The sequence below is a fragment of the Cebus imitator genome, unplaced genomic scaffold (assembly GCF_001604975.1).
Source record: "Cebus imitator isolate Cc_AM_T3 unplaced genomic scaffold, Cebus_imitator-1.0 Scaffold39, whole genome shotgun sequence".
NCBI lineage: Eukaryota > Metazoa > Chordata > Mammalia > Primates > Cebidae > Cebus > Cebus imitator.
Genome location: NW_016107354.1, coordinates 5,017,125 through 5,044,069, shown reverse-complemented (window position 1 = coordinate 5,044,069; position 26,945 = coordinate 5,017,125). Strand labels below are relative to the sequence as shown.

Genomic DNA, 26,945 nt, shown 5'->3' with positions numbered 1-26,945 from the left:
AGTCCCCAGAGTTCATTTCACATATGTTCCCCCACCACCCCCCAAAAAGACTGGTTCAACAACTACAAGGTAGAATTGAATGATTCTGACGTCCTTGCTTCCTTAGCAGCCTTACACCGGGCATGACCCTAGCTGCCATGTCCTGCCATGTCTACCCAACATGGCTGACATTCCTTCCAGTGAATGTCATGCTCTGCGCTCCACAAAACATCTCAGGCTGTTACAGTCACCACTTCTTCTCATACTGCTACCTCTCCTAAGTACCATGGCACCACCACCAGGCATGCCACTGGGTCTCCTAGGCATCATGGAGACTTCTGTTGGTTACCACTGCTCCCACCAGAGCATAAACGCTACAGCTGGGTTACCTGGATTCAAATTCCAGCTCTGCCACTTGCTAACTATGTAACTTTGGGCAAGTTACATAACCACTTGGTGCTTCAGTTTCCTCACCAGCAAATGGTGAAAGATAATAATAACTAACTCTTGGGCTTTTGGTGATTATTAAGTGAAGTGATTATATATATATATTATATATATATATTATATATATATATTATATATATATTATATATATATATAATATATATATTATATATATAATATATATATATAATATATATATATATTATATATATAATATATATATAATATATATATATAATATATATATATATATAAAATGCCTGATGAGTAATACTCTGTTAGTCTCTATTAGAGCAGTACTAATAAAGCCACTGTATCATCAAATCTTTTCTACTTAAAAGTCAAAAACATGAAGAATATTCTGGAAAGATGGCAGTGGTGGCAGCATATTTCTTCAATGTCTTCAAACCCCACATGAAAACTGATAGAGCAACTGTATGACAACCCCTGACCCATGGATAATATTTATAATGAAACTAGGTCATAAGTTATCCCTACAAACTTCAAAATACAAGCAAGTGGGGATAAACCACCAACAGCTGTAAGACCTGCTCAGTATCATGTATTAAATCGTTTTCATGCTGCTGATACAGACATATCCAAGACTGGGTAATTTATAAGGAAAAGAGGCTTAATGGACTCACAGTTCCACATGGCTAGGGAGGCCTCACAATCATAGCAGAAGGCAAAAGGCACATCTTACTTGGCAGCAGGCATTATAAAATCATCAGTTCTCATGAGACTTATTCACTACCATGAGAACAGTATGGGGGAAACTACTCCATGATTCAATTACCTCTCACTTGGTCCCTCCCACAACACATGAGAATTATGGCAGCTACAATTCGAGATGAGATTTGGGTGGGGACACAGCCAAACCATATCATATTATTTATGAGGTGAAGAAAGAAGCAATAAGGTGGCATCTGATGAACATGAGAAAGAAGAACCCAAAATAGCCTCTAGGTATTTACTAGAAAGCACAACATGGCAATTTGAGAACAGTAGCTGAAACTAGAAGGCAATTTGCCTTTCCAATATAACTGAGTTCATGGTGTTTTATGAACTCTCAAAACTGACCCACCAGGAATCTGTTCTACAAGAAAGCACCACATTAAGGAGAAATTCCTGGGACTGGAATCCAAATTCAGTGGAACAGGGACAACAGAGGCACAGGAAAGAGATATTCAGATCAATGTGAGGGAAGAAAGTAGAGCTAGGAACACTAGGAAAGTCAATGTATTTTTGGACCCTATACTAAAATAAAAGAAGGTAGAGTTCTATAAAGTTAGAATAGGTTTCCTGAACTCTTCCTTGTTCTAAAGGTTCATGAAAACTAATTTCACTTAAAAATGAGCAACAGAAAATTATTCTTGTCTCATTCCACACACAGTTATTTTAAAAAGAGAATAAAGAGCAGAATAATATCCCTACAATGAAAAAATGCCCAAAACACTTGTACTCATAGAACACATGGACACAGGGAAGGGAGCATTACACACTGTCTGTTGCGGGGGTGCCAAGGGAGGGACAGCACGAGGGTGGGGAGGTCGGGGAGGGATAACATGGGGAGAAATGCCAGATGTAGGTGACGTGGGGATGGAGGAGGCAAACTACATTGCCATATGTGTACCTATGCAACAATCCCGCATGATCTGCACAGGTACCCCAGAACCTAAAGTACAATTTAAAAAAATTTAATTTTAAATTAAAAAAAAGAAAGAAGAAAAAAATGGACTCATAAAACAGATAAAACTATAACCTACTATTTTAAAAGAAACTTAACATTTTAAGAAAATTGTAAAAGACATGAAAAAGAAACATAAATTCTCAGAAAGGAAATGTCCAACTCAGAAAAGAATTAGAAATAAAGGGGGGAAAGTCATTCTAGAAACAAAGGCTAAACAAGAAGAAACACATAAGATAATGCCTTTAAAAATCAAATGCAAAAATGAAGAAAATTTTGAAAATAAAAAAATGAAGAATGAGTTAAAATGCAGCCGGGCGCGGTGGCTTACACCTGTAATCCCAGCACTTTGGGAGGCCGAGGCAGGCAAATCATGAGGTAAGGAGATCGAGACCATCCTGGCCAACATGGTGAAACCCTGTCTCTACTAAAATACAAAGAATTATCCAGGCGTGGTGGCAGGTGCCTGTAGTCCCAGCTACTTGGGAGGCTGAGGCAGGGGAATTGCTTGAACCCAGGAGGCAGAGGTCGCAGTGAGCCAAGATCGTACCATTGCACTCCAGCCTGGCAACAGAGTAAAACTCTGTCTAAAAAATTTTAAAATAAAAAAGATAAAACGAATTTGAGAGAATACAACAAATATTAACGTTAGGTAAGAAGATCAAACAAACACACAATGTAAGTTCCTAAGGAAGAAATTCAAAGCACAGAAATGGTAAATACTAAAAACTATAAATCAGAAAACTTTCAGATAAGACAGGGGATTTAAAACTATATATTGAAAGAGCATACTACATACATGAAAGCAAACATGCAAGACATACTCTAGTAAGACGGTAAGATTATTGCACAAGTGAAATGAATGAGAAGGAAGGCAGGGAGAGAGAGAAGAAATTGTGTGTCTAAAAATAAGTGCAAGTTATCCATAACTTACCTCTCATCAGATTCTGAGAGCAATACTTTATACCAGAAAAAGTAGAGTTAAATATTTAAAAATACTCAAGGAAATAAAGTGTGAGCCAAGGATTTTATATTCATTCAAAATTACTTTCAAATGTAAAGTGAATAGTAACTCTCAGCTCTGATGACCGAAGTGATGTTGGGTAAAAATCCTTCAAGAATAATTAAAAATACAAAATCAGTAAGACCTGGACACTGACTCATATAGATGATGAATGAGAGAGTGATGAGATGAGACCCAGATTGTTCACTTGAGCAGCTGAATGGATAGGAGAAATAAATTTGGAAGACACAATGATAGGTTCAGTTTGTGACATCTCTTCTTTTCAAGAAGTCCAGTCCCTCTTACTGGACTGCCCTCTTATAGAACTTCATTCTAAGAACTTCCAGGCACTCTCAGCATCTATACAGAGTGCATGGCCAACCTACTCTCACAAGTCCCACTCATTCATTCAACAATATTTACTTAGTGCCAAATAGGTGCCAGGAACAGTTCTAGCACTTGGGGTATATTAGTAAGCAAAACAAGCTAACATCCCAGCCCCCGTGGAGAGTACATAATAGCAGGGGAAAACAGACAACAATAATAAATACAATAAATAAAAATGAATACAGTATGTTAAAAGCAGATGATTTCTATTAAAAAATAGTGATAGAATAAGGGGTGTCATGATTGTCATGTGGGAATCAGGGAAGTAATGGCCATTTTAAATAAGCGGTCAGAGCAGGGCTCATTGAGAAGCTAAGATGGAGTAAACAGTTCAAGAAGGTTAAAGAATTAGCCATGCTGAAATACGGGTACTGAGCATTGCAGGCAAAGGAAATACTAGTACAAAGACCTTGGGAGGGAGGACGTCTGCTTTGTCTGAAACACAGTATGGAGATAAGTGTGGCGAGAGTAGGGTGAACAATGGAAATATTAGTAGGAGGGAGCTCAGAGAATGAATTAGGCCAGATCATGTAAAGCCACGGAAGCCATTGTAAACACTTTGGGTTTTATTCTGGTAAACAGAATACTTCCCATGTCCCCCAACAACTCTTGTCACCAGATGTCAGCTGGGTCCATCTAGCCCACATACTTTTGTATAACCCAACAGGAAGGCTCTCCCAGTAAGGACCTTATAAAAAAAACAACATAGGTGACTTTAGAATGACTTAACCTCTGCTATGCAATGAACTATAAACTGTTTACTAAGCAGCTAATTAAAGCATAATTATTTATGTAACAAGCTATAAATAATTTACAGCATGGTTAGACTATTGACTTCCCATCCCTCTGCACTAAGGCTCTTGTGAAGCCTCAGTCAAATGTGACTAAAGGAAATGTGACTACTCTAATCTTGTTCAAATTTTTCAATGTTCTTGTTGCTCTGCCTCTGATCTGCTTCTGAATCCCATGCTGAGCTGCATCAGCACAGGCCTTACTGTGCATCTGGGCTTTTATGTAAGTGGCAGGCAATTCTCCATCTCTCCATCCCTAACCACTCTAAGTTCACATTTTAAGTATAAATCCTGCACCAGTGTTTGGCGCTGAGGAGCTAGTAACAGGCATGTTTCTAACTTGCCACTGACCCATCTGTGCAATACCAGAGACACTGAGGTTTTTCCTCCTTCAATGGGCTCTGCAAAATGCCTCCTGTGCCCACCTACAGTGGAAGTGGCCCCTTTTCCTCTGAATTCCTCTGCATTCTCTCCTGTCTCCATGCACTGGTCCTCTGCTCCAAGCTGTAGTGGCAGAAAAAGTTTTTCCATCAGTGTTAGTCAGAAATCTCCATTTTCACTCTTCATCCTACCCACTTAACATTTGATGTTCCATATTATTTCCTGACATGTGTTCTATATCATTTTCTGTTAATTAAACTATTTAGTATAATATGGTAAGAGAGAGAATCCTGTGGTATAACCCCAGGGGTCTTACGGGAGGCAAAACGAGGCCCAGCAACCCAACTCGAAGCTAATACTGAGAGTAATTTGTAACATGGGCATGGATTATGGCATTGCCATCACTTTATCACACCCATTTCTCCAGGCTGCGGCCCTCTCTCAATCGGTAGGAAGGTTTGAGGGTAAAGAAGCGATTTGACTACTGTAATGAATTATTTTTTAGTGTAGCATAGTTGCAAGTACACTATGAAAGAAACTATCTCTTGAGTACCTTCTGAATACCAGGCACATATCAAGTACTTGCACATATGATACCTAACTAGTATTCCAGTGAAATGCTATTTATTGCCCTCATCTTACAGAAGAGGGCTCAAAGAGGTTTTTGAAACTAGTCAATGATAATTCCAGATTTCAGTCCAGTGCCTGACTCCAAAGCCTGTGCTCTCACCACCTCCACAGTCTGTCCAGTACCCTAATGGAACTTGTTGTTATTTTGGTTTCAGAAAGCTAAGGAACCTGAATTTGGCTCCAGGTAACTGTTTCCACTCCTATGAGCCAATGTGTACATCTGACAGCTGCCTTCTCTTTGATGACTCAGAGCCCCATCTTGTTAACTGTCAAACTCCAGCACGCTCTGATCACTCATTAACTCATGAATGACTTAGTTTTAACCTCTAAAAAGGGTAGTATGTCTGTGTATATGTACTGCCAGTATATGAATGATGCCAATTATTATGATGATATAAGCCACAAGAACACCCAATTAGGAGCCATCATCTGTGCCCTCCTCCCACTCCCACCTCTTGATAGCTGGGTGTCCTTGCACATGACACTTGTCCTCTCTGAGCCTCAGTTTCCTGACCTGCTCATTCCCCCCTCATTTACAACCACTGTCCCAGCCACCCTGAGCTATTTCAGTCCTGTTACTGTGATGTCCAGCCTCCCAGGCTCTGCACATGCTGGTCTCTCTCTTCCACTTCCTTCACCTTGATGACTTCTAAACATCCTTGAAGTCTTGGTCTAAATGTCTCTTCTAAAGGAGTCCTCTGTGACTCCTCAACAAGTTTATGTCCCATGTGCCCCACGTGTCTGTAGCACCCTGTCTTTCCCCTGATCTACACAGGTCTCAATTGTTTAACAACTTAAATGTCTGCTTTACCCCCCAGATGAGACAGGGCAGACCTTGTATCTGTCTTGTCCTCCCTACATGCCACCATGCTACATGCTATGCCATCTGCAAGGCACTGGACCTGACACACTGACGATGCAGCTGATGTATATGTATGGAACTTAATTACATTTAAACATTTATCAAATGGGAATAACAATAACCTATGCTGCTGTACTGTCTGTCTCATTGGGTTGTGAGGCTGAGGGAGATAACATTTATAATCATTATAACAGCACTAATTGAGGATGGGCCCTGTGCCAGTTATCATGTGGATTGATTCACATGTATTATCTCAGTTGGTTCTCACAATGACCCTGTGAGAAGGGTATTCTTATGCTCCTACTTTTACAGATGAGGAAACTGAATCCTGGCAAGGCCGGGTAATATATCTGAGATCACACATATCGCAAATGGCAAAGTTGGGCTTTGAACCCGGCTCATCAGTGTCTAGACTGTATGTTCTTAAGTGTTCACGGCTCTGTTCCATCATCATGTGCAGTACTGTCAGGTAAAAATTATAAATGCGTTCTCATACACACACATCCAGCTATTCCTATCGTTTGTCACGAATTTTCAAGGCAATAACATGGGATTCAATGTATATACTAAAAATGGTTTAGTTTTGTTTTTTCTATTCTGTTCTTCTCCCTACTTTAATATTTTCATTTGCCAAAGTGGACATTTAGGAGAATTCACAGATGTAATATGTTCATTACCATCCTGATACCTTTGTACGGTTCTATGAAATGCAGGTGAGAGTATACAAATCACCACTAGAGGGTTTCCAAGAGCCAGTCTCTCCACCATCTGCAAGGCTCCAGAACTCTCCATCAGTCTCCAGCTACCAATTGGATACCTTGCCTCCACCATGCCCTGCCTCCACTCCCAAGTCTCAGGTTCCTGTGGAGGATTCTCTATTCCCAGTTGTAGGCAGACTCAGGAACAAAAGATCCTTCACCTGGGGCTGCACTGGTAGCTCTCCCCTAAAAAAAGACCCCCAGGTGCAAGAGGCCAGGAGAAGTTGCCTGTCCCAAGTTCCACAGGCAGTGCACACTGGGGCCAGGGCTGGAGCCCTAGCTCCTGGCGTTTTCCATGGGCCTGCTCAGAACCAGCCCTGTCCCAGGAGCTAAGGCTACAAAGTTGAACAGGAGAAAATCCCAGCCTTCATAGAGCTCAGCCAAGACCCATACAGGCAAAAAGGCACCAACAATTCAATTTGGTTATAATTATAAGCCTAGCTGAAGTGTTGAGTTCCTGCTAAAATTCAGGCAGTGTCCAAGCCCTCTTTATATATTATCTCCTTTAAGCCTGACTTTTGTCTGGAGAAATCACATGGTGAGTAAATAATGAAGCCATTACTCAAACCCAGGCCTCTAGAGTCCAGAGTCTCAGCTTCTATCTACTAAACACCACACTACCATCAAGCATCTGTGAGCAGGATAGACTAGGATCACAGAAGACAGAGGGCCTCACTTCGCCTGGGAATATTTACACAAAGGAAGTGACATTTGCCCTAGTTCTTAGAGGAGGGGAGTTGGCCACGATGACAAAGGCAAAAGGACTTCCACATAGGGGAGACACCAGGTACAAAGGCCCAGAGGCATATGGCCAAAAAGTCATACGGCAAGAAGTTTCACTAGACTGTAACATCAGGGACTTCTGAGGAAGGGGCCAGGAGGGGGTCTGAAGAGAGAAACAGGGACTAGTTGATCAAAGACCTTGAATGCCATGAATAGGGACGTGGATTTAATCCCGAAGGCAATTTGAAGCCACCAAAAGCATTTTAGAACAGGGACACTTCCCACTTCACACAATTGTGTGAAGAATCAGTAAAAAATGAATCACAGCCAGGTTAAATTCTAGGCAGGAGAGTAGCCTGTTAGGAAATGACAGTTATAAAACAGAGAGAGAAGAAAGAAGTCTGAACTAAGGCAATGGCATGGGATAGGAAGAAGTGGATGATCTGGGAGGGAAAGAATAAGATACGAGGCTGAAAAAGAGGGAAGAATCGAAACTGATTCTCTTGGTTTCTCTTGAAGCTGTCCTAGCTGAGATAGGAAACACATCCAAGGAAGAACTAGTTTTCCTTTGGTTTGATTACAGGGTGTGGCCTCTGACAAGTGGAGAACACAAGTCCACAGCAGAAGTGGGGCCAGGCCTTACAGAGGGGCCCATCAATCTGGGCACCAGCTTTCTCAGGGAGGAGACTGGACCTGGTCAACCCCGCCCACATGGCCCCACCACCGACCCATCTAATACCAGCCACGGTCACAGTGCCGCCACATAATAAGCGCTCGCCTCAATTTTGGGAGTCTAGGGACTGCGACTCATTAAGGTTTGGATTGTGTTAGTGCTGAACATCCCATAATTATATAGCTTGCCTGACTCTCTGTCATTCGCTCTCTGGCTCTCTGGGCTCCCCCCTCCTATTCAATTTGCTGGTTGATCCCAGTATGCAAAGTCTGGTTAAACAAAGCAGTTCTGGCTGTGTGGTGGGGGCTGCCTGCTCCCCCAACCCCTTCCAACTCCCGCTGGGTCAATCGTCTTCAGCCATGAACTTAGAGCTGCCATCTCAATATGCATGAAATCCTTCCTTTGCAAGTACAAATGACTGATCCTATTACTCATACAGAGGAAGGGAATTGAAAATTGAGGTCAAGGAAGATGGACTGGCAGTGAGTCACATTTCCTTCATGGTGGAAAACCACCACAGACAGGAGCTTGTAAGGTCTCTGGTCAAGGAGCTGGAGGGGCCAGAGGCCAGGACTCGGGTTTGATTTCCTTAGTCTCCATGGTGGACTGAAATCTGAAGCTGATGCTATTAAGATTGTCCCCTTGCCTGGGGGAACAAGGAGGGCATCCAAGACAGTGAATGTGGCTCCCAGGATTCCTACTTAGCCCCCAGAAGTTGCCTATTCCCCAAGTAGCCCTGCTCATTGCATTCTGAGGGAGGCTGTTCTGAGCATGTGGAATGAGGGGACTGAGTCCTAAAATCTGGGCTTTCTGAAGTCTGGCAGACTCAAACACAAAGCCAGATGCAACCACAATCATCTCCATATACCAGGCTACAAGCCGGATGACTTTTTTTCTAAGCCAGAATTATCCATGGTGGAGTTAGGATGGGAGAAGGGAGTAGCAAAGTCTCATGCCAAGAAATTGCAGTATAAAATAGTGTTCTCCCTATAATATTTCCTCAGGGGTGTTCCAAAGTCAGAAGGAATTAACAACCCACACAACAAAAAGGGAGGATTACCAACTATATAGTGCATCTTCAATGTACCAAGAACCCTTTGCTCCAGGCCTCACCATGGTTTGATGATTGGAGATTGCCACCCCAATTTTACAGATGGAGAAACTGAGGCCTAGAGGCATTATATAACTTGTCTAAGACCTCACTGTTAATAGTGGCAATAAAGCTAGAATTGATTGAGTGCTTATTACATTCTTGGCAGTGTGCTAAGTGCTTGATTCAATCTTAATGGTTTAATTAACCCTCAAAACAATCTTACGAGATTCCCGGAACTGGGATTTGGTAGGCCAACATCACATAGTAAATAAGCGGAAAAAAAAATCCAGGCAATGTGAGACCAGAGCCTTGTTCTTAATTATTATGCTATGCTCTTTGATGGTTTTTAGCTATTTAGCTAACACTCAAACCCTCAAATCCAAAGCTAGAGCTCTTTCTGCTATGCAAGACTGCTCACACATGACATAGCTGCCTTTTTAAAGCATGTGATCATATAAAGTCGATGGAGTGTCTAGTCTTTTCTCAAACCCTTGTCTGGTTTCTTTCTGAGGAAAATTGGGGTGCATATTTTCAACATACAGAATAGAACTTCTGGCCCTGACCTCAACATCACAGACCTCTGATGAATTTGTAGCAGCAGCAGGGAAGCCTAGAAGACCATGTAAGCAGTGATTCAGTGGGGAGTGACATTCATGGGACCCTGACTGCCTAGGGGGATCCTCATTCCCTCAGTGGCCTTGCCCTGCCTCTGCCCTTGTCTTGTGGACCGCCTTTTTTATTCCCCAAAGCCCACCACTGGGAGAAGGTCACCGTACCCGACTCCTCAGAGCCCAAAGATAACAATTTTCCAAGCTCAGAAGATCCATGCCCTGGCTTCCAGCTACTGGTACCAGCTCCTTATTCTCAGATTATCCTGCTGATCTGGTGTCTAGTGTCCCCCAAAACTCTAGGGTCAATAGTTTGTGGAAATCTATGCCTATTCTTTTCTTGGCTCATTTGAATTTCCTTTCACTTAGAATGGAACTTTAATTTTAAAATCTTCAAAGTCCTGAATTTGGATTTCTCTGCCTTACTTTATTCTACCTTCTGTGTGAAGTGGGGAGTTCTCTGTAAAGAAACACTTTACTATACCAGAAACACTTGGAAGTGGCCTTCAAAACATACTAAGCACCCCAAATGGGCCAGGTACTGGGCCTGGGTGCTAGGATTACAAAGAAGGGATGTGAGAATATGATCCCCATGAGGGCAGGATCCTTTATTGCACAGTGACATCACCCTCTACCTTCAACAGTGCCCAGTACTTCATAGGCAATCTATAAAGATTTATTAAATAATTATAAACAAATAATTATGGCTCACTGTGCTACATATGGCATTTTGAAGTTAACACAGAGGGTTAAGGGAGCACAGAGAAGGGATATGTAACCCAAGCCAGGATATCTCAGTAGGGTTCCCAGGCCACTTCTTAAATGATGTCCTCAAGTTTGCCAGGAAAAGCATTAGTATTAGAAGAGGATAGAGTTTCTGACAGGAGAAACAGCATGTGCAAGAAGTAGAACTAGAGACTCATGTGTTGGGAAAATGGCAAGTTGCTAAGTGTAGCCAGAGGGGTGGCGGTAAAGTTGAAAATCACTGGATCAAATTTGAAGATTAGAGTGCTAGGATCCATGGGTTTATCTGTATTATATTCCACCAAGGCAGAACACCCTAAGCCACCCCACAACCCCACCATAGAATACTTCTCCTGGATATACCAAGGGGCTTCTATAAAACCTGAACGGGGCACATTCTCAGATGCTAGGAGGATTCCCAAACTACTAAGCCTTGAAATTTCCATCCCAACCACAAGGCAAACACTAGACCCCTTTGTGCATTTTATAGTAAAGAATGAGAAGAACTTGTTTTAGTCAATGGGTTTGCTTTCCTAGCCCTGTGGCACTAAAGTGAGTTATTTTTGTCTAGAAAAGCACAAGACCATTCGAAACTCACTCATAGACTTCCAGAATGTTAAAGCTGGAAGAGTCCCTGGGGATACTTTTGTCCACTTCCTCATCCTCAGATGAAGAAACTAAGGTTCAGAGAGGGAGAAAAATTGTCCAAGGACACACAGAATGTTAGTGGAAGGCTGGCCCCTGGCTCCTAATCCATTCCTCACCACACTGTGCTCTTCTACAGGGGATTTGATGATGAGATTGCACACTTCTTCCCAGTGAACTTAAATGCAAAGAGTAAAAATACTTCTTAATTATTCTTCATTAGAAGAAAACAAAGTCTCTTCAACTCTCTGACTCCTTCAACCAATTAAATCTTTGGCTCCCACTCAAAGAGAGTATTTAAATTAATCAGGATAAATCTCTGGCTTATCCTTTCCCTCCAAACAGCAATTTTATACTAAAAAATTGAGAATAGCTTGCTGGAGACAGAAGAGTGTCTCAGAGAAAAAATCACAGTCCAAGCTATTTAATTTAATTTCTCACCATCACCTGAGACTCCCTAGCCAAGAGTTCATCATTCATTTATCAAACAGTTAGTAAATATTTATTACTCAACAATCACTGATTAAGCTCTTACTGTGTGCATTCTAATCATAGTTGGGAGCATAAATATGAATCAAATATGAATTCAGCCCTTAGGCCCTCATGACATTTATCCCTGAATAGAAAGGAGGACAGATACAGACAGATACATAAATCACTATTGGTCTACCCCAGGCTTGGCTCAAAGTAAGTTCTTGGTCCAAAGTAAATTTCATTCAAATGAATGAATGAAATTGATTTCTCTATTATAGACAATTGCTATGTGAGAACTCCACTGAAATGGGGACACAGAGCCCATAAGATTCAATGATAGACTGGACAGCGAAAATGTGGCACATATACACCATGGAATATCATGCAGCCATCAAAAATGATGAGTTCATGTTCTTTATAGGGACATGGATGAACCTGGAAACCATCATTCTCAGCAAACTGACACAAGAACAGAAAATCAAACACCGCATGTTCTCACTCGTAGGCAGGTGTTGAAAAATGATAACACATGGACACAGGGAGGGGAGCACCACACACTGGGGTCTGTTGGGGGGAAATAGAGGAGGGACAGTAGGGGCGTAGGGAATTGGGGAGAGATAGCATGGGGAGAAATGCCAGATATAGGTGAAGGGGAGGAAGGCAGCAAATCACACTGCCACATGTGTACCTATGCAACAATCTTGCATGTTCTTCACATGTACCCCAAAACCTAAAATGCAATAAAAATAAAATAAAAAGATTTACTGAAGGCTGAGTGAGAGCATTAACTTAAGAAACATAACCCAGGGGAGGCGGGACTCCAAAAGGTGGGAAAGCAGCCTGAAGAGTATTGCAACAGTTGCATTCTCCTCTCCAGGCCTCAGTTTCCCCATCTTATAGTGAAGGGATGGCATAGATGAACTCTGGGGAAACTCTAGCAACAACACCCAATGCCTTATGATCTCTGTTCCCAGCACTGTACAAAAATTTTAATTCTTCCTCTCTTCTTAAAAATAACTGTTGAATCATTGTCCCCCTGCCTTCTCAGGGTCACACCCTATGTTTCTGTGGATTTCTCTTTGGAAATGGAAGAAAGGATGGAATTCAATTTTAGCTTTGATTGGCCTTCTTTTTAGCTTAAACAACAGAAAAATATCCAATTATCCCATTCACAATTACAGTCTGCACATCTCATCACAGGCATAGAAAATGACCCAGCAGCAGAAAACTGGCCACAGAACAGAGTTACACATCTGCAAGCCATTATCTACATGGAGACAGGCTGGCCTGCAATGGCCTCCACTGGCTCAGAGAAGCTGGTTATATCCCCAACTAGCCATGGGCAACCAGGAGTCTGCCTGCCACAAGCTGCAGCTACATCCAGTCCAGGCTCATCTCATACTCAAAGCTGAATAGAAACCATATGAAAAAGTGTTTCAATCACAGGGAGAGGTCACAGATGAAAACCCCAAATTGTATACTTCCTACAAATCCAGGTCTGATCAAGCCAAAAGAGAAGTTAGTGAATAAAGACTGAGTTTTATGAAGCCAGGAGACAATATCCAACTAGGTCACCAACATGTCCTCAAGCACACAGCACCATAAAAGGCAGATGACCTGCGCTCCATAAATATTTATAGAAGAACTTTGTTGAAAGCTAGTGAATAAACAACTACCTGCATAAATGAGTAAATGATTTGTTTATGGAAAAGACAGAGACTGGTGAGAGTACTACATAGCACTGAGGTTTAAGCACCATATAGAAACACATATGCTAGCTCTTTACCTGTCGGCTCTGTTCTTGAGCAAGTAACTTCACCTCCTCAAGGCTCAGTTCCCTTATGGGACAGACATTGTGATGTGCGTCCCAGATTCCTCTTTTTGGCAGAATGTATTGCCCCAGTTGCTGGGAGTATTATTAGCCAACAGCCTTCAGCTTTTAGGCCCTCCAGATGTTCTTAGAGCCATCTTACCCAAGATCACATCCTTCCAAAGGATGTCTAAAAGTTTTAGACAAAATAAATTTAACAGAGTTTATTTAAGCAAAAACAATTCATGAATCAGGCAGCATTTGAAACCAGAAGAAGTTGGAGAGCTCCTCTGAAGCAGCATGGGCAGCAAACTTTTACCGGCCGAACCCAAAAGGAAAACAAAGAAAATGTATCTAATGATTAAAGGAGAAAGTTCCTAGTTAAAAGTTAGTTGATTTCTGATCAGTTAAAGTTTCTAGTTTCATTCTCCTGTTGATGTTGGGCTTCAGTTTGCTATGTAGAAACCTAAAGTGTTGGAGCAGTCCCAGCCTAATGACTTCCCAGTTTAAAATATTTTTTAAACACACTCCAATGACAGATTAAGGTGGGACATGAAGGCCCTGGACATTTTGGCCAATGGACAACAACTCTGATTCCAAAATTCCCCTGCGAGATCAGTTGACATCATTGAGCCAAGTTTTGTGGCTGAACCTTGCCCTCTGCCCAGTACTGCTTCCTGCCTCTCCCTTCCACAGGCATTGGTCCCAAAGATGCCCCCCTAAAAACCACTCTGAACTCTAAACTGCACCTCAAAGCTGTTTCCCAGAGAACTCAACCTATCGTTTACAAAATATAGACAATAATAATGATACACATGGGTCATAGTTGAAGACTAAATGAGTAGTTATGTGAAGTACCCAGCCCATAACAACTGCTTGAAACCATAAGCCAACTTTGTGATGAGGATTTGTGAAGGCCAGCCTGTTAATCAATATTGCCACCCCGACTCTTCACTGGAAAGGACTGAGAGTGAAAAATTCTAAGTGCCATAGATTGATTTCTGAGCTAGATAAGTTATAGAAGGAAGTGGAGAAGGAAGGGGACATCTGGACCCAGCCCTGTGTGGACCTTGGCCTACAGCTTGCCTGCCAGGAGCCTTCCCATAAAGACAGTTATAACAAAGGGCTGGGTCATCTGGATCCTGGCAGAACATGAGGGCCAGGCTGTGATGGCGGAGGGCACAACCCTGGGAGTGTGAAGCCCGGAGCCAACATGCTGACCACTATGGCTAGGTTCCAGCAGCCCCACCACCATGCCCAGAACCAACAAGAAGATCAACATCCCAGATGGAAAGATAGGAGCCCAGAGACCAAGGAGCAAATGAAGACCAGCTAGGGACATAGCAGCCACAGTATCCCGCTATCCAGGAAGCTCACCTCTGGCTTCCTCCCCTTCCATCAATAAATCTTTGACCCCTTCCAGGGAGGTACTCAGACCTGAGATTGCATTGTTTTCACTACTTGTGGGGAGAGGGAGTATAAATATTACTGTTATTTATACCAGCAGTCTCCAACCTTTTTGGCACCAAGGACCTTTGGCACCAAGGACTGGTTTAGTGAAAGACAATTTTTCCATGCAGTGGGGCAGTGGGGAGTGGGTATTACATTCTCATAAGGAACATGCAACCTAAATCCCTCATGCCAGCAGTTCATAGCAGGGTTCGCGCTCCTATGAGAATCTAATGCTTTCTCTGATCTAACAGGAGGTGGAGCTCAGGCGGTAATGCTTTCTCCTGCTGGCCACTTACTTCCTGCTGTATGGCCCAGTTCCTAACAGGCTGAGGACCAGGGGTGGGGACCACTGATTTATATGGCCTGGGAAAGTGAGGCTTATATACTGCAAAGCACCCTGAGGCTCTATAGAGGCTTTCCTTCCTGGATCCAAGCACTTTACTACCTTTTAATGCAGCTGTCACTGCCACTATGCTGAAGGAAAAACACGTGCATAGACAGCTTAAGCAGCCACTCAAGATCACAGAACTGGTAGGAAGTGAGCTGGGATTTGAATTCAAGTCTGATTCCAAGGTCTACATGCTTTCAAACACTTAGGCCCACATAAGGGATTCCAAGAGTAGAGTTTTGTTCTTTAGCTTATTTTCTTGTTTTTAAATATGAAAGCATCCCAGGAGACTCAGATACAGAGTTGAGAACCACCACATCCTGTCAGACCACTTCCCACCACTCATGCCAGTTCATCAAAGGATCTAAACCCTGGCCCAGGCGCTGTGGCTCTCTGACTTCTACTCTCTCCTAGGAATCTGCACCTAGAACAGCCCTTCATGCTGCTATTTACTCACAAGGGTCTCAAATACCAATGTCCTCATGCATATGATTTACCCGGGCTGCTGGATGCTTCCATGCAACTTGGTAATACTTGTTTATTTATTTATTTTTGTGCACTGAGGTGAACAATGGCACTGCAAAATTAAATTCAGTTTCAGTGGAATACAACAGAAAGAAGTCAATTATCCAGCATTAATTATTTATCTGGAGACAATAACCATGGTATTATTCCCCATGAGAGAGGCCTCTGTAGCTTGGAACAGGAGGAAAGAAGTGGCAGCTACTGTCTGCCTATTATGCTGCTTTAGATTGCATAGTAGGCAAAGTAACACTTCTGACATCCTGTAAATACACATGTGCCCTCTCTGTGAATGTGGAGCATGCTCATGCCCCCAGAACACACACAATTAACAGGTTGCTAGGTCCAGGGATTCTATTCCCTCAGTGTTCTGGCTAGGCCTGGCAATGCCAGGCTGTGAACATATTAAAGGAAATACCACTCCCTCTCTCTGTTGCTCACCCTGCCCTATCAGAACTGCAAGGATGGAGACATTGTGAGAAAAAAACACATTTCACAAGCGGCAGCTTTTACGGCCAGCCATAACTCCTGATGTTAAGTCAGTCTGGTGTTTTCCTTCCAACGTATTTGCTGTGCAAGATCAGTTAGAAATCATGCCTTGCCTCCTAATAATTTGATTCCTAAATCATTTTAATGTAATTTAATTTCCTATAACCTTAAAAATTCTGAAGAGGTTGGAAGTGGGAGAGAGAGAGGGAGAGATAGGTCAGTGGTTCTCAGTGGCCTAAAATGGTCCAGGATCTGATCTTTGCCCCTCATTATCTACTCAGAGCACCTATTCTCCTGGAAAGCAGAACTTAGCATTGATTAAGCAGGTCCTATGCTCCAGGCAGATGCTTCATACATAACATGTTCCTAACAGCCCAATGATGCATGTATAAATTATCCTCATCTCATACATGAAGAAACTAAAGCTCAAAGTTATAGCTACTCTGTAGCAGAACCAGAAACCAAGTTGGAGCAGTTTGCACTCCTAACCACTCTCCTAAACGTCCTGATGATGGCTTCCCCAACCCCCGCACAGGTTCAGATCTGACCATACCAGGACTGCAAGGGGTTTTTGGAAGGATTCTAAAGCCCTATGGCCAGAGCTGCTGCTACCCACCTGGCTACACAGCTCCCAATCTACTGTCTGGGCAGGGAAGTCTCAGACTTCACTTCAACCAGGATAGTTTTACTTTTACCTGGCTTAAAATACTGTTGAGAGTGTCTGCCTGTGATTTCTTTTTCTCAGTCAGGTTACTTGCTGAGGGTAAGGGGTCAGGAGAGGGATTTACGGAAGAATTTCCCCAGATCACCTACGTGAAGAGCTCTAACACACAGCAGCAGGCATTCAATAAGTAATAGTTCTGCATATGCAGCTTTCAATGTGTGACAAACACTTTGCATATATAAATTTATTTAATCCTCACATTAACTCTATGAAGCAGGTGCTAGTATTATCCCATTTTCTACATGAGGAGAGTGAGGAGCAGACGATAGAGTTCAGGAACTTGCACAGACCACACAGCAAGTAAGAAGTATAGCTCAGCATTGAAGCCAGGCAGTCATGTGTCCAAAGCTGGCACCACCTCCCTGCCTCATGAAAGGCCATTAGGCTTTCATAAGGCTGGGGCAGGCCCCATCTTTAAACAACCACACGTATTCTGGCAGGTCTGTATCTCACCATCTCTGAGATCCACCTTAGAGATGCTGTGTGCAAAGATAATTGGACTCCCATATGGTTGCTTATTCTTGGCTTCCAAAAAGCCAAGAATAAGGCTGGCTCAGGCCCCATCTTTAAGAAACCACATATATTCTGACAGGTCTATATCTCACCATCTCTGAGATCCACCTTAGAGGTACTGTGTGCAAAGATAATTGGGCCCCCATATGATCTCTTATTCTTGGCTTCTAGCTGCAGAGGAAATTCTTAGTGGCATTTCTAACCATGCTCTGAGTCCTCAGGAACATGAATGAGCTGTATGTCAAATCCTAAAACCTCTTTATAATGATGGATTTGGGGAATCAGACTGGTGTGTACACAGAGGTTAAAACAGTTCCAGTAGACTTTTAACAAATAATATTTTTTTTCTGATTTTAAAAGCAACACATACCCAAAAATAAATACTCAATAATCAAACAAACAATATTGAAATCAATCACATAGTAAGATGAAATCCCAAGTAATTCAGACAGCGGGCTAAGGATAAAGGTAAAATATCAGTGATACACGCAATATATAACACAGAACATTACAAAGTAAAACAATGGCTTAATAGTTTTACAAAAGTGACTTGGGTTTTGTTGCCTCAAAATAACCCAATCAAAATGTCTCAGCAAAAAAAAAAAAAAAAAAATGAATAAATCTGGCTAAGCAGAAGCCCCAAGCACTCTGAGGTTTCTGAGTTCCTCTGTAGACCAAACCTACATTACAATGACAAATTTTCCAAGTTTTCCAGGAGTTTCCAGGGCCACAGAACTTTCTTACCCAAATCAGTACAGGCCCTGGCCAACTGGGACTGTTGGTCAGCAAAGCTCTAGCACCCTGGCAGTTCCAACACTGGTTCAGGTTCAGGCTCCAGGACCAGCCACAACAAACCTACACCTGCCTTGCCACATCTTCCAGCTGTGTGCAGGCACCTCTGGTGGCCCCAAGTGTCTCCTTCTTCAGACAAGATGTTTTCAAGCCCCTCTCACCTCATCATCCAGGCTTTACCTTCTGCTCAGTATGTACCTTTCCCACCCTCCCTCATTGTTCAACTCAGAACGACAAGCACTTCCTAAGGATCAACTCTACGCTCAGTTATCTCCTTGGTGCTCTGGGCAAAGGAGAAAACATTCAAGGGTAGACTGACACCTTCCAAAAGGCTCAGATAGGGCCTACACTAATGCCAAGGACCCCCAGCGGCTCCAGCCCTCTAGCCAGGCAGGATCAGGAGCCTCCTCTGGGGTCCTCCATCTTACTAGCACACTCCACTCAATTATTTGTTTCATGGTGGGCCTCAGCATTAGACTTCAGCTCACTGGGGACTGGGATATGCCTGATTTCTCCATGTCCCAGGGCCCAGTTCCATTCATATTTGCTGAGTGAACATGGCATCCCCATTTTTCTGGGGAGGAAGACTTACCCTCGGCTTCCTACCAGAAAAATGCATGCAGCCTCAGGATGCTGGGGATGGGCCTCAGTCAGGGTTCAGATGGGGCAGCCCTGGCCTGGAGTGACAGCTGTAGGACTTACCGCTGACCTGGCAGGGTGATGGAGTCCAGGTGGCGACCTCCAGGCAGTGCCATCATATTGATCCCAATCTGTAGCAAGGCCTGCTGGCAGCGGTCGTGATCCTGAAAAGAGAGGGCCAGGTGGCACAACGAGGCCCTAAGAGAAGAGGTGCAATCACCTTCTCTCCCAGACCCAGGCCATAAGGAACCGAAGCAGGCAAAGAGGTAAGTCCTCCTAGCCCTCTTCTCCTTTGGAACCAGTTTATACTCCACTATCCTCACATGAGTATGGCAGAACCCAGATTTGATCTTGTTTCTAAGTCCCTGGCCCACTTTATATATCTAAAATATCTTCTTATTCCAATTGCCAAACATTTGCCTGACTTATTTTGGTACGTATCAAACATTGGGACACACAGTTCACAGGTATTCCATAGGACATACTTGTACTTAAAAAGTATCTATGTTTACCTGAGATTCACATTTAACTGGGCATCCTGTATTGCTTGCTAAATCTGGCAATTCTACATTCTAATTCGCTGGCTATTACCACTGTAGAACTGGGTTATTCACTGTGATTATGCTTAAGTCTGTCCTGGAAAATGTGACCCTGTTATTGGCATAGTGGTTGCTTTCTCAAATCCATTCCACTGCAGATGATGTAATTGTACCCAAATTGCCAGTAATTGGTTCAGAAATAGGCATGTGACTCAATTTAGGCCAATGAGCCATGACAGGATTGCTACTAGGAAAAGTATTTTTCTCTCCCAACAGAAAAGTGTTTTTTTTTTTCCTCGCAACAGAGAGCTACAAGATGAGACAGTATCTCTCCTGTTGGACTTGAACAAGGAAACATATCCACTTCATTGCTGCTAAAGACCGTCTTACAATCATGAGATGCCCTAGCTGAAGAACAAAGTTAGCACACCAAGAAAAAAAATGCTGGGTTCTTGATCACTAAGCCACTGAATCAACTAATGCTGGAGCCTAGCTCAGCCCTAGGCTTCTTATTATCTAAGAAAATAAAAGCTCTTGTTTGTTTAAGTCAGTCTAAGTGAGGGTTTTTGTTCTATACAGCCAAAACTAATAAATAAAAGTAAGCCAGGTTCTTGGGACCCTCAATCCCAGCACTGAGGATGCACCTAGCTCCACTGGGCCTCACATTTGAACCAAAACCAGCTACCCACCTGTTTGTCTTTTTCTCCCTCAACTTGTCCCTGCTGTGCTCCTGGAAGCCTTTTTGCACACACTGTCTCTGTTTCATTTCTCTCTCTCTGCCAACTCCTCCAAGCCCATGAGTAAGGCCTCCTGAGGAACACGCAGATTCTGTCACCTTTCCCTGGGCACATCAACAGAAGGCTTACTCCATGATTACAAGGGGCCCCCATAGAAAAGAATGGAGGAGGAACACTTTAATAGTGATGTGGGTGAACACAAAGCACCCCTCATCATGCTGGGAAGAAAGAAGAAAATGCTCAATCTGAAAAGTGTGGGGAGGTAGGAGCCCAGAATAAACTAGGGCACTAGATAATTGCAGAGACTTGCTGCTGTTGCCTGTTTCTTTGTCTGAAGGGCCAACTAGACTGTGAACTTCTTGAGGGCAGGCGCCACATGTGTTCCTGGCACTGAGCCAAGCTCCAGGCACTTAGCCTGCATTCTATACATCTGTTGAAAGAATGAGTGGGATAAATTTTTAATATATTGATGTTGAGTTTCATCTCTTCATATGTAACTGAGGATAATAATATCTATTTTAAAGAGCTACTATAATGATGACATGAGATTAGGAATGTGGAAGTATACAGCCAATGTAAGAGCTAAATAAATAGTAGCTGTTATTATTACATGTCCTATAAGTCTGCTATGTGCTCAGCTCTGTGGTCAGCTATGCTAAGGGAGATGCAGAAAATTAAATACAGCAGGTTATGTACTTAGCACAGCGAGAGGCTCAACAAGCGTTCATTAGCTTTCACCACTGTTATTTCCATCATTATTATTATTACTGAGAAGGTATGTTTTTGGAACCTAGTGAGCCAGTAGGCTAAAAGAGATGGCACAAAAGAAAAACTAGAAACAATAAAATGAAGCATTTGTTCCCTTTTCAATATGTTTGGCTAAAGAACAAAAAAAGAAAAATACCAACTTCTCAGGATAAAAGCTAAGATGTGATTAGATGGCAGTAAGCAAGTAGATTTTATTTTATTTCCATATCTTCACCATTGATAATAAAAGAGGCAAAGTAAAAATGTTGGAATGGAGATTCGAGCTTAATGTAGGTGAGGAGATAGGGAGACACTAAGGAAATTCCACGGTCCACAGAAGTTTGAACCAATGGAACTCTGTAGGATAAGGTGAAGCATACATACCATAACATAAAGTATTAGAGGAACCTCTGGCTCTAATTCAAGCCATTTCTGAGGGACCCAGAGGAACAAGAGTTGCCATGAGTGAAGCCTGAATGCAATAAAGTTTTCTGAATTCTAAGAAGCAGATTCCAGAAACACAGCTCTATGACCACAAATTCTATAGCCAATCTGGATCACCAATTGGTGAACCCTTCAGAAAGAAGTGGTGAGCACAAGACGCCAGCTAGAACACAGCAGGAACAAGCCACGGCAAAAAAAAAAAAAAAAAAAATCAACTTCTTTTCCTTCAGGAGCCTCTGGGCTCTTAGCTGACAGAACTGTAATAAGCCTAATATATCTTGATCTTTTAAAGTACCCTAGTGAGGTGCTCTCATTCATCTTTTTTACCCATAGCTTCCCAGCAGTTATGCAGAGGGAGCCTGCCAGCTCATAAAGCCTTGCTTCACGTGATCTGGTGTGTTCCCAAAGACTGGGAAGTCACCTTAAGGACATCTGATTGCATATGCATCACTGCCCTATTCACAGACTATGTCATTATTGGCTACCTCTTTGCCCCAAAAGGATAAGATTCCTTAATGTCTAAAGTCAAATCTTGCTCAATGTGGGATGGGGCACAGTTCTGACCCAAAGACCTGCATGGTCAAGAGTCTGGGTTGTGAATCAGATTAGCTGTCAGAGGAATCACAGCTTATTTTCACTAGGGATGAGGAAGAATATCTGGAAGCCAAGACAGGAAATACTAGTTTAAGCCAGTCATTGTTTATAAAGTGTCAATAACAATAATAATTATAGCTAACATTTACTGAGCATGTATTATGTGCCAGGCACTGTTCTAAATGCTTCATATAGTATTAGTTCATTTAATGCCATCATCATCCTCTGTTACAGATGAGACATCTTAAATTCAGTGAGAAGCACAGGTTAGTAGGTGGCAGAAGACTAGAATCCAGGTTTGATGATTGAAGGGGAGGTGCTGGAGCAGATGAACATGAGAGCCTGTGTTCAGCCTTTGCTAACAGACAACCAGACTCCATTCCCTAATGGCAACACCCAGCCCCAGAGGGCCCAGCACCATTCCCTCTCACCAGCACCTTCTACTGCTCCCACTCTCCAGACTGTGAATCTTCCAGCTTCACCTAGTGCCAGCCATCAGTGACACAGCCCTCAGGAAAAAAAAGCAAACACTGCAGCCACATGGAAGGAAGAAAGGGGGATATACAATGGGGACATTTCTCTTTTGTTCCTCATTTATTGGCACTTTTGTGAAAGTCACATAGACAGAGATAGGCCCTAAAGAGATCAGAAGAGGGGAGAACATAGTCCCAGTTAAAACTTCAGAGACCTGTTTAAAGCATGCAGTCCTCAGGGAAGATCCTATTGCGAAACTCCATCTCCAGTCTGAAGCTCTTTGGCTACCCACTCCCACAGCCCTAAGTCAGACTCATCCTGTTGAGTAGACATGAAAAATAAACCCCTTCCAAAGCTACACAGAATGTTAGGAAACCAAAACTGAGTTCAAGATAAGCCCTTGGTCCTGTGCTATTTGTCCTCATGGTGTTGCAAAACGAACATGAACTTTGGAATCTGATAGATTCAAATCCTGACTCTATACCTGATAAGTACATAACCTTGGGGAAATTGCCAACCCACTGAAAATATGGTTTTCTCAATTATACTACACCCCAGGAACATCATGAGGATTAAATGAGATACTTGCAGAAGTCCCTGATATTGTGGTTAGTACATAGCAGCCTCAAAGTAGTACCCTTCCTGTTGGAAGGAAGAGTTAAGAAATATAACTCAGAGCAGAGTTGCTGCTTTTCCCAGTAAGAGAGGTGAAAAGGACACATGTAGGAATGAACAAGGAAGAGAAAATCCCTCCATCACTTCCCCCAGGGTCTTTCCTAATTCACTGAAAATCCCACCATGGATCCTGCAGCCTTGTTTCTTCAGGCCTCTGGGCTGTGTAGCTCCCATTAGAAGTGGCTAGTTTACAAGAAAGACTTGAAGACTTGAGTGTCTCTGATTTAATTCAATGCCTGCTGTGACAACAGATCCATTTGGACAGCTCATTTATGTGCCTACATCCCATTAGAGGCAGCCTTTGCTCACCTCCATTTGGCTAACCACACAGGGTTTGTGAAGGAAATGGAGACTATTTACAGTAAATTATTCCATTAAAATCAGGAGCAAAAGTGGTTTCTGCCATTGTCTAATGGGCCAATCTAGGTACAGCTCAAGGTATGTCTGAGATTGCTTAATCTGCAGTCTCATTAGGGCCATCAACATTAGGGTTGTCAACATGGAAGGGACAGGAACAGGGGATAGTAGGAACTGTGGAAAGTAGTAAGTTTTGGCAGCAGCTCTAGGAACAGGGAGGAGACTGCTGTCAAGTCAAAGAGGAGTTGGACAGCACCAGGCACATATGGCTTTTCCTCAAAGACTTCAGAAAGTGAAAGGACTGGAAGCAACAGAACTGTCCTGTCAACCCATCATTGTGAATCTCTGCTTTCGGAGCTGAAAAGTCCCTTAAAGAGCACTGCTTTCTTTACTGGGGAAGAAATAAAACTTTTCTAGTGTCTCCATATCTGCTTCCTATCTATAAAACATTTACCTTTCTTTATGACCCCCAAGATATGAACCCACCTCCTACATTTGAGAACTAGCCCTTCACTTATGAGTCTTAGTGAAGAGGAAACCTGCTTCCCAACATAGAAATTTTAAAAAACCAGTCACTTGTTTCCCAGAGTCCTTTGCAGCAAGAATAAAGCACATGACTTCCATCAGGCACACAGATCAGAAGCACATGACCTAGGATTCACCAATCAGGCACATAGAGCAGAAGCACATGACCTAGGATTCACCAATCAGGCACACAGGACAGAAGCACATGACCTAGGATTCACCAATCAGGTACACAGAGCTAGGAGCTTGAGAAGAGATTTCTTTCTGAGGCCTTGTGGTACCTGCAGAAGAATCAAGTTCCCCTGTATCTGGCATGCAGATTACACCTTAACATGGGACTACAATGTAGGCTTTTCTTCAATCTGCCTTCCCCAGTCTGTGCAAAATGCACAGGATTTAGAGCCCAGAGGCTAGATTTGGATGTCTTGCCTGAGATTTATCCTGGATACATCCCTTCCCTTCATCATGTTTTTTTCATCTCACAACCACCTTCCTGGTCAAGGGCATTGGCATCTCTCTCTTAGACCTCTGCAAGGCCTTCCTTTCATCACTTGCCCCTTTCCAGGTGTGCCCCTTTCTAAACTGTTCTCCACACAACCACCAGGGTGATCTCAAGAACAAATCTGATCACATCGACCCACTTTAAAATCCTTCAATGGCTTTCTGTTGCTACTAGACAAAGACCAAACCCTGTCAGGGCCTACTTGTCTCACAAAGATCTTGTCCCTGTCTAACCACCTTTCTTGTCCCTCAGCCTTGCAGCCACTCTGACTGTTGTTCATCCCTACAGCAAGCCACGCCTCCCCTTGCCAAGCACCTACCTCTGTCTCCTCTTACCAAGTTATTCCTATCATTCAGAGCTCAGAACAAATGCCACTTCATCAGGGCAGCCTTCCCTGACCACGGATTCAGTCACGTCCTTCTTTTATTATAAGATTCCCTAGTCCCCTCAGTATTTCTCCTCCATAGACTTTATCACAATAATAATTAAATAATTAAGGGCTGCAATGTTAGGGGCTTGATAAGAGCTTAATGTTTTTCTCACCTGAAGGTCGGGAGCAGGGACTAGAGGAATGTGCTGCTCACTGCCATACTGCCGGTGCCTGACAGAATTTGGTGCATAATAATCAATAGACACTTGCTCACTGAGTGGATGAGTTCTTGTGGAAGGAACCTCAGCTTCCACCTGATAAACTGGAGACAATGGTAACTATTTCACAGTGCCCTGATGAGGATTCAGTGAGACGACTGTGGGGTGGGGAAGAGGAGCCTTTGCATACCATATGCACTGTGCCTTGAAAGGGCTCTGCATCCTAACATCCACTGAGACAAAGCCACCTGTCCCTCCTGAGTTCTTGCAGTCCTCAGAGTCTGGTTGTATCCAGCTGGGCAGCCTCCCTCCAGCTCTGTGTTCATCAAGTTCTCCCACAGGACAGACAGATGGATCAGTGGACAGTAACAATGTTGTGTGAAAACTGCAATGACAGATAATCAAGGGAATGTCACCCTCCCCTCAAGTGGGGCAAGCAAGCTGTTAAGTAGTACGAGGTCAGAATGGAAGTTGAGTAGGGGTCATGGGAAGTTTCTCAGGGCATCACTCCAACACTGAAACTTGAAAGAAGAATGTGGAAAAAGCAGAGGAAGGAAAGGAGGCTAAAAGGAAGAGTGTGCAGGGCACAAGGAAGAGGATTTGACACAGAATCCTGAGCATGGGGAGATTACGGAGCTGCAAGTGTTTCAAGAAGGCTAGAGCACTCTGGCCTGGTGGTGGAGTTTATAGGAAACTATCTCAGTAGTATGGGAATTCAGAAAAAGGAGTGGTCACTTTCAGCTAGGGAAATACAGCAGACTTCTTCACCTTAGAGAAGATGACATATGAACTGCGCCTCAAATGCAGGGAGGGATTTTGCCAGGTGAAGATGGGACAAGGGCATTCAGAGTCAAGAGCAGTGTGAACCTTGGCAAGGAGATCAGAAAACGTAGCAAGTATTTGGGGACCCAGATTCTCTCAGGAGGCAGTAGGGACGGTGCTTCTATGGCCCAGACCATGAAAGAAATTGATTATTTAGTCTCTGTCCTGTGAGTGATAGAGAGTCTTCAAATGTGTTTGGGCACGGGAGTGAAATGATCAGAGTGGAATTTCAGTCCTCATGGTAACCAGTGGAGTGGATGAACTCCAGAAAGTAAGACCAGGAACAAGGGTTAATTTAAGAGGCAGGTGTAAGCTTTCAGTCAGAGCATTAAAGCCCTAGGGGTGGAGAGGTAGGAACCCAGGATTGAAAAGAAGGGCTACAAAGATCTCTGGTAGGTAATCACAACACATCTCCCTCCCCACCCCTCTCTGGACCTCTATGTGACCTGTGCAAGGGTGGCAATAATCATTGGAGATATTGATAGCTGGGGTGGCTGGCATGCTACAGCAATCAGATACTTTAAGAGCCCTGGTTCCCATGGGAGGCACAAGAAACCAAGCATGCTGCCACCCAGCCCTGCTGAATGAACTGAGCCTCATGAAATATAGACAGCTCTAGCTCCCTGGAGGAAGCCCCAATAGCTCCTCACAGCTGTCAGGCAACAGAGCCCAACAAGTAGGCAGAACAGACCTCAGGACTCACAGAGCTGGGCTGAATCCCCTCCAG

General features: G+C 43.2%; 1 protein-coding gene and 1 long non-coding RNA gene across 2 annotated transcripts in view; one reads left to right on the top strand and one right to left on the bottom strand.

Annotated features, from left to right (window-relative positions):
- LOC108302255 overlaps positions 1 to 20,299 on the top strand; it is a 112,134-nt gene extending 91,835 nt beyond the window's left edge. Inside the window, exon 3 of the long non-coding RNA XR_001824271.2 lies at positions 20,059 to 20,299. This is a non-coding gene — a long non-coding RNA (uncharacterized LOC108302255). The remainder of the gene's footprint in view (positions 1 to 20,058) is intronic.
- The window catches only part of INSC (INSC spindle orientation adaptor protein), a 128,024-nt gene that overhangs the window by 74,595 nt on the left and 26,484 nt on the right, over positions 1 to 26,945 (bottom strand). The window contains exon 2 of the mRNA XM_017525797.2: positions 19,278 to 19,378. Within this exon, the coding sequence (XP_017381286.1) occupies positions 19,278 to 19,333 (56 nt within the window). The 5' untranslated portion in view covers positions 19,334 to 19,378. The remainder of the gene's footprint in view (positions 1 to 19,277; positions 19,379 to 26,945) is intronic.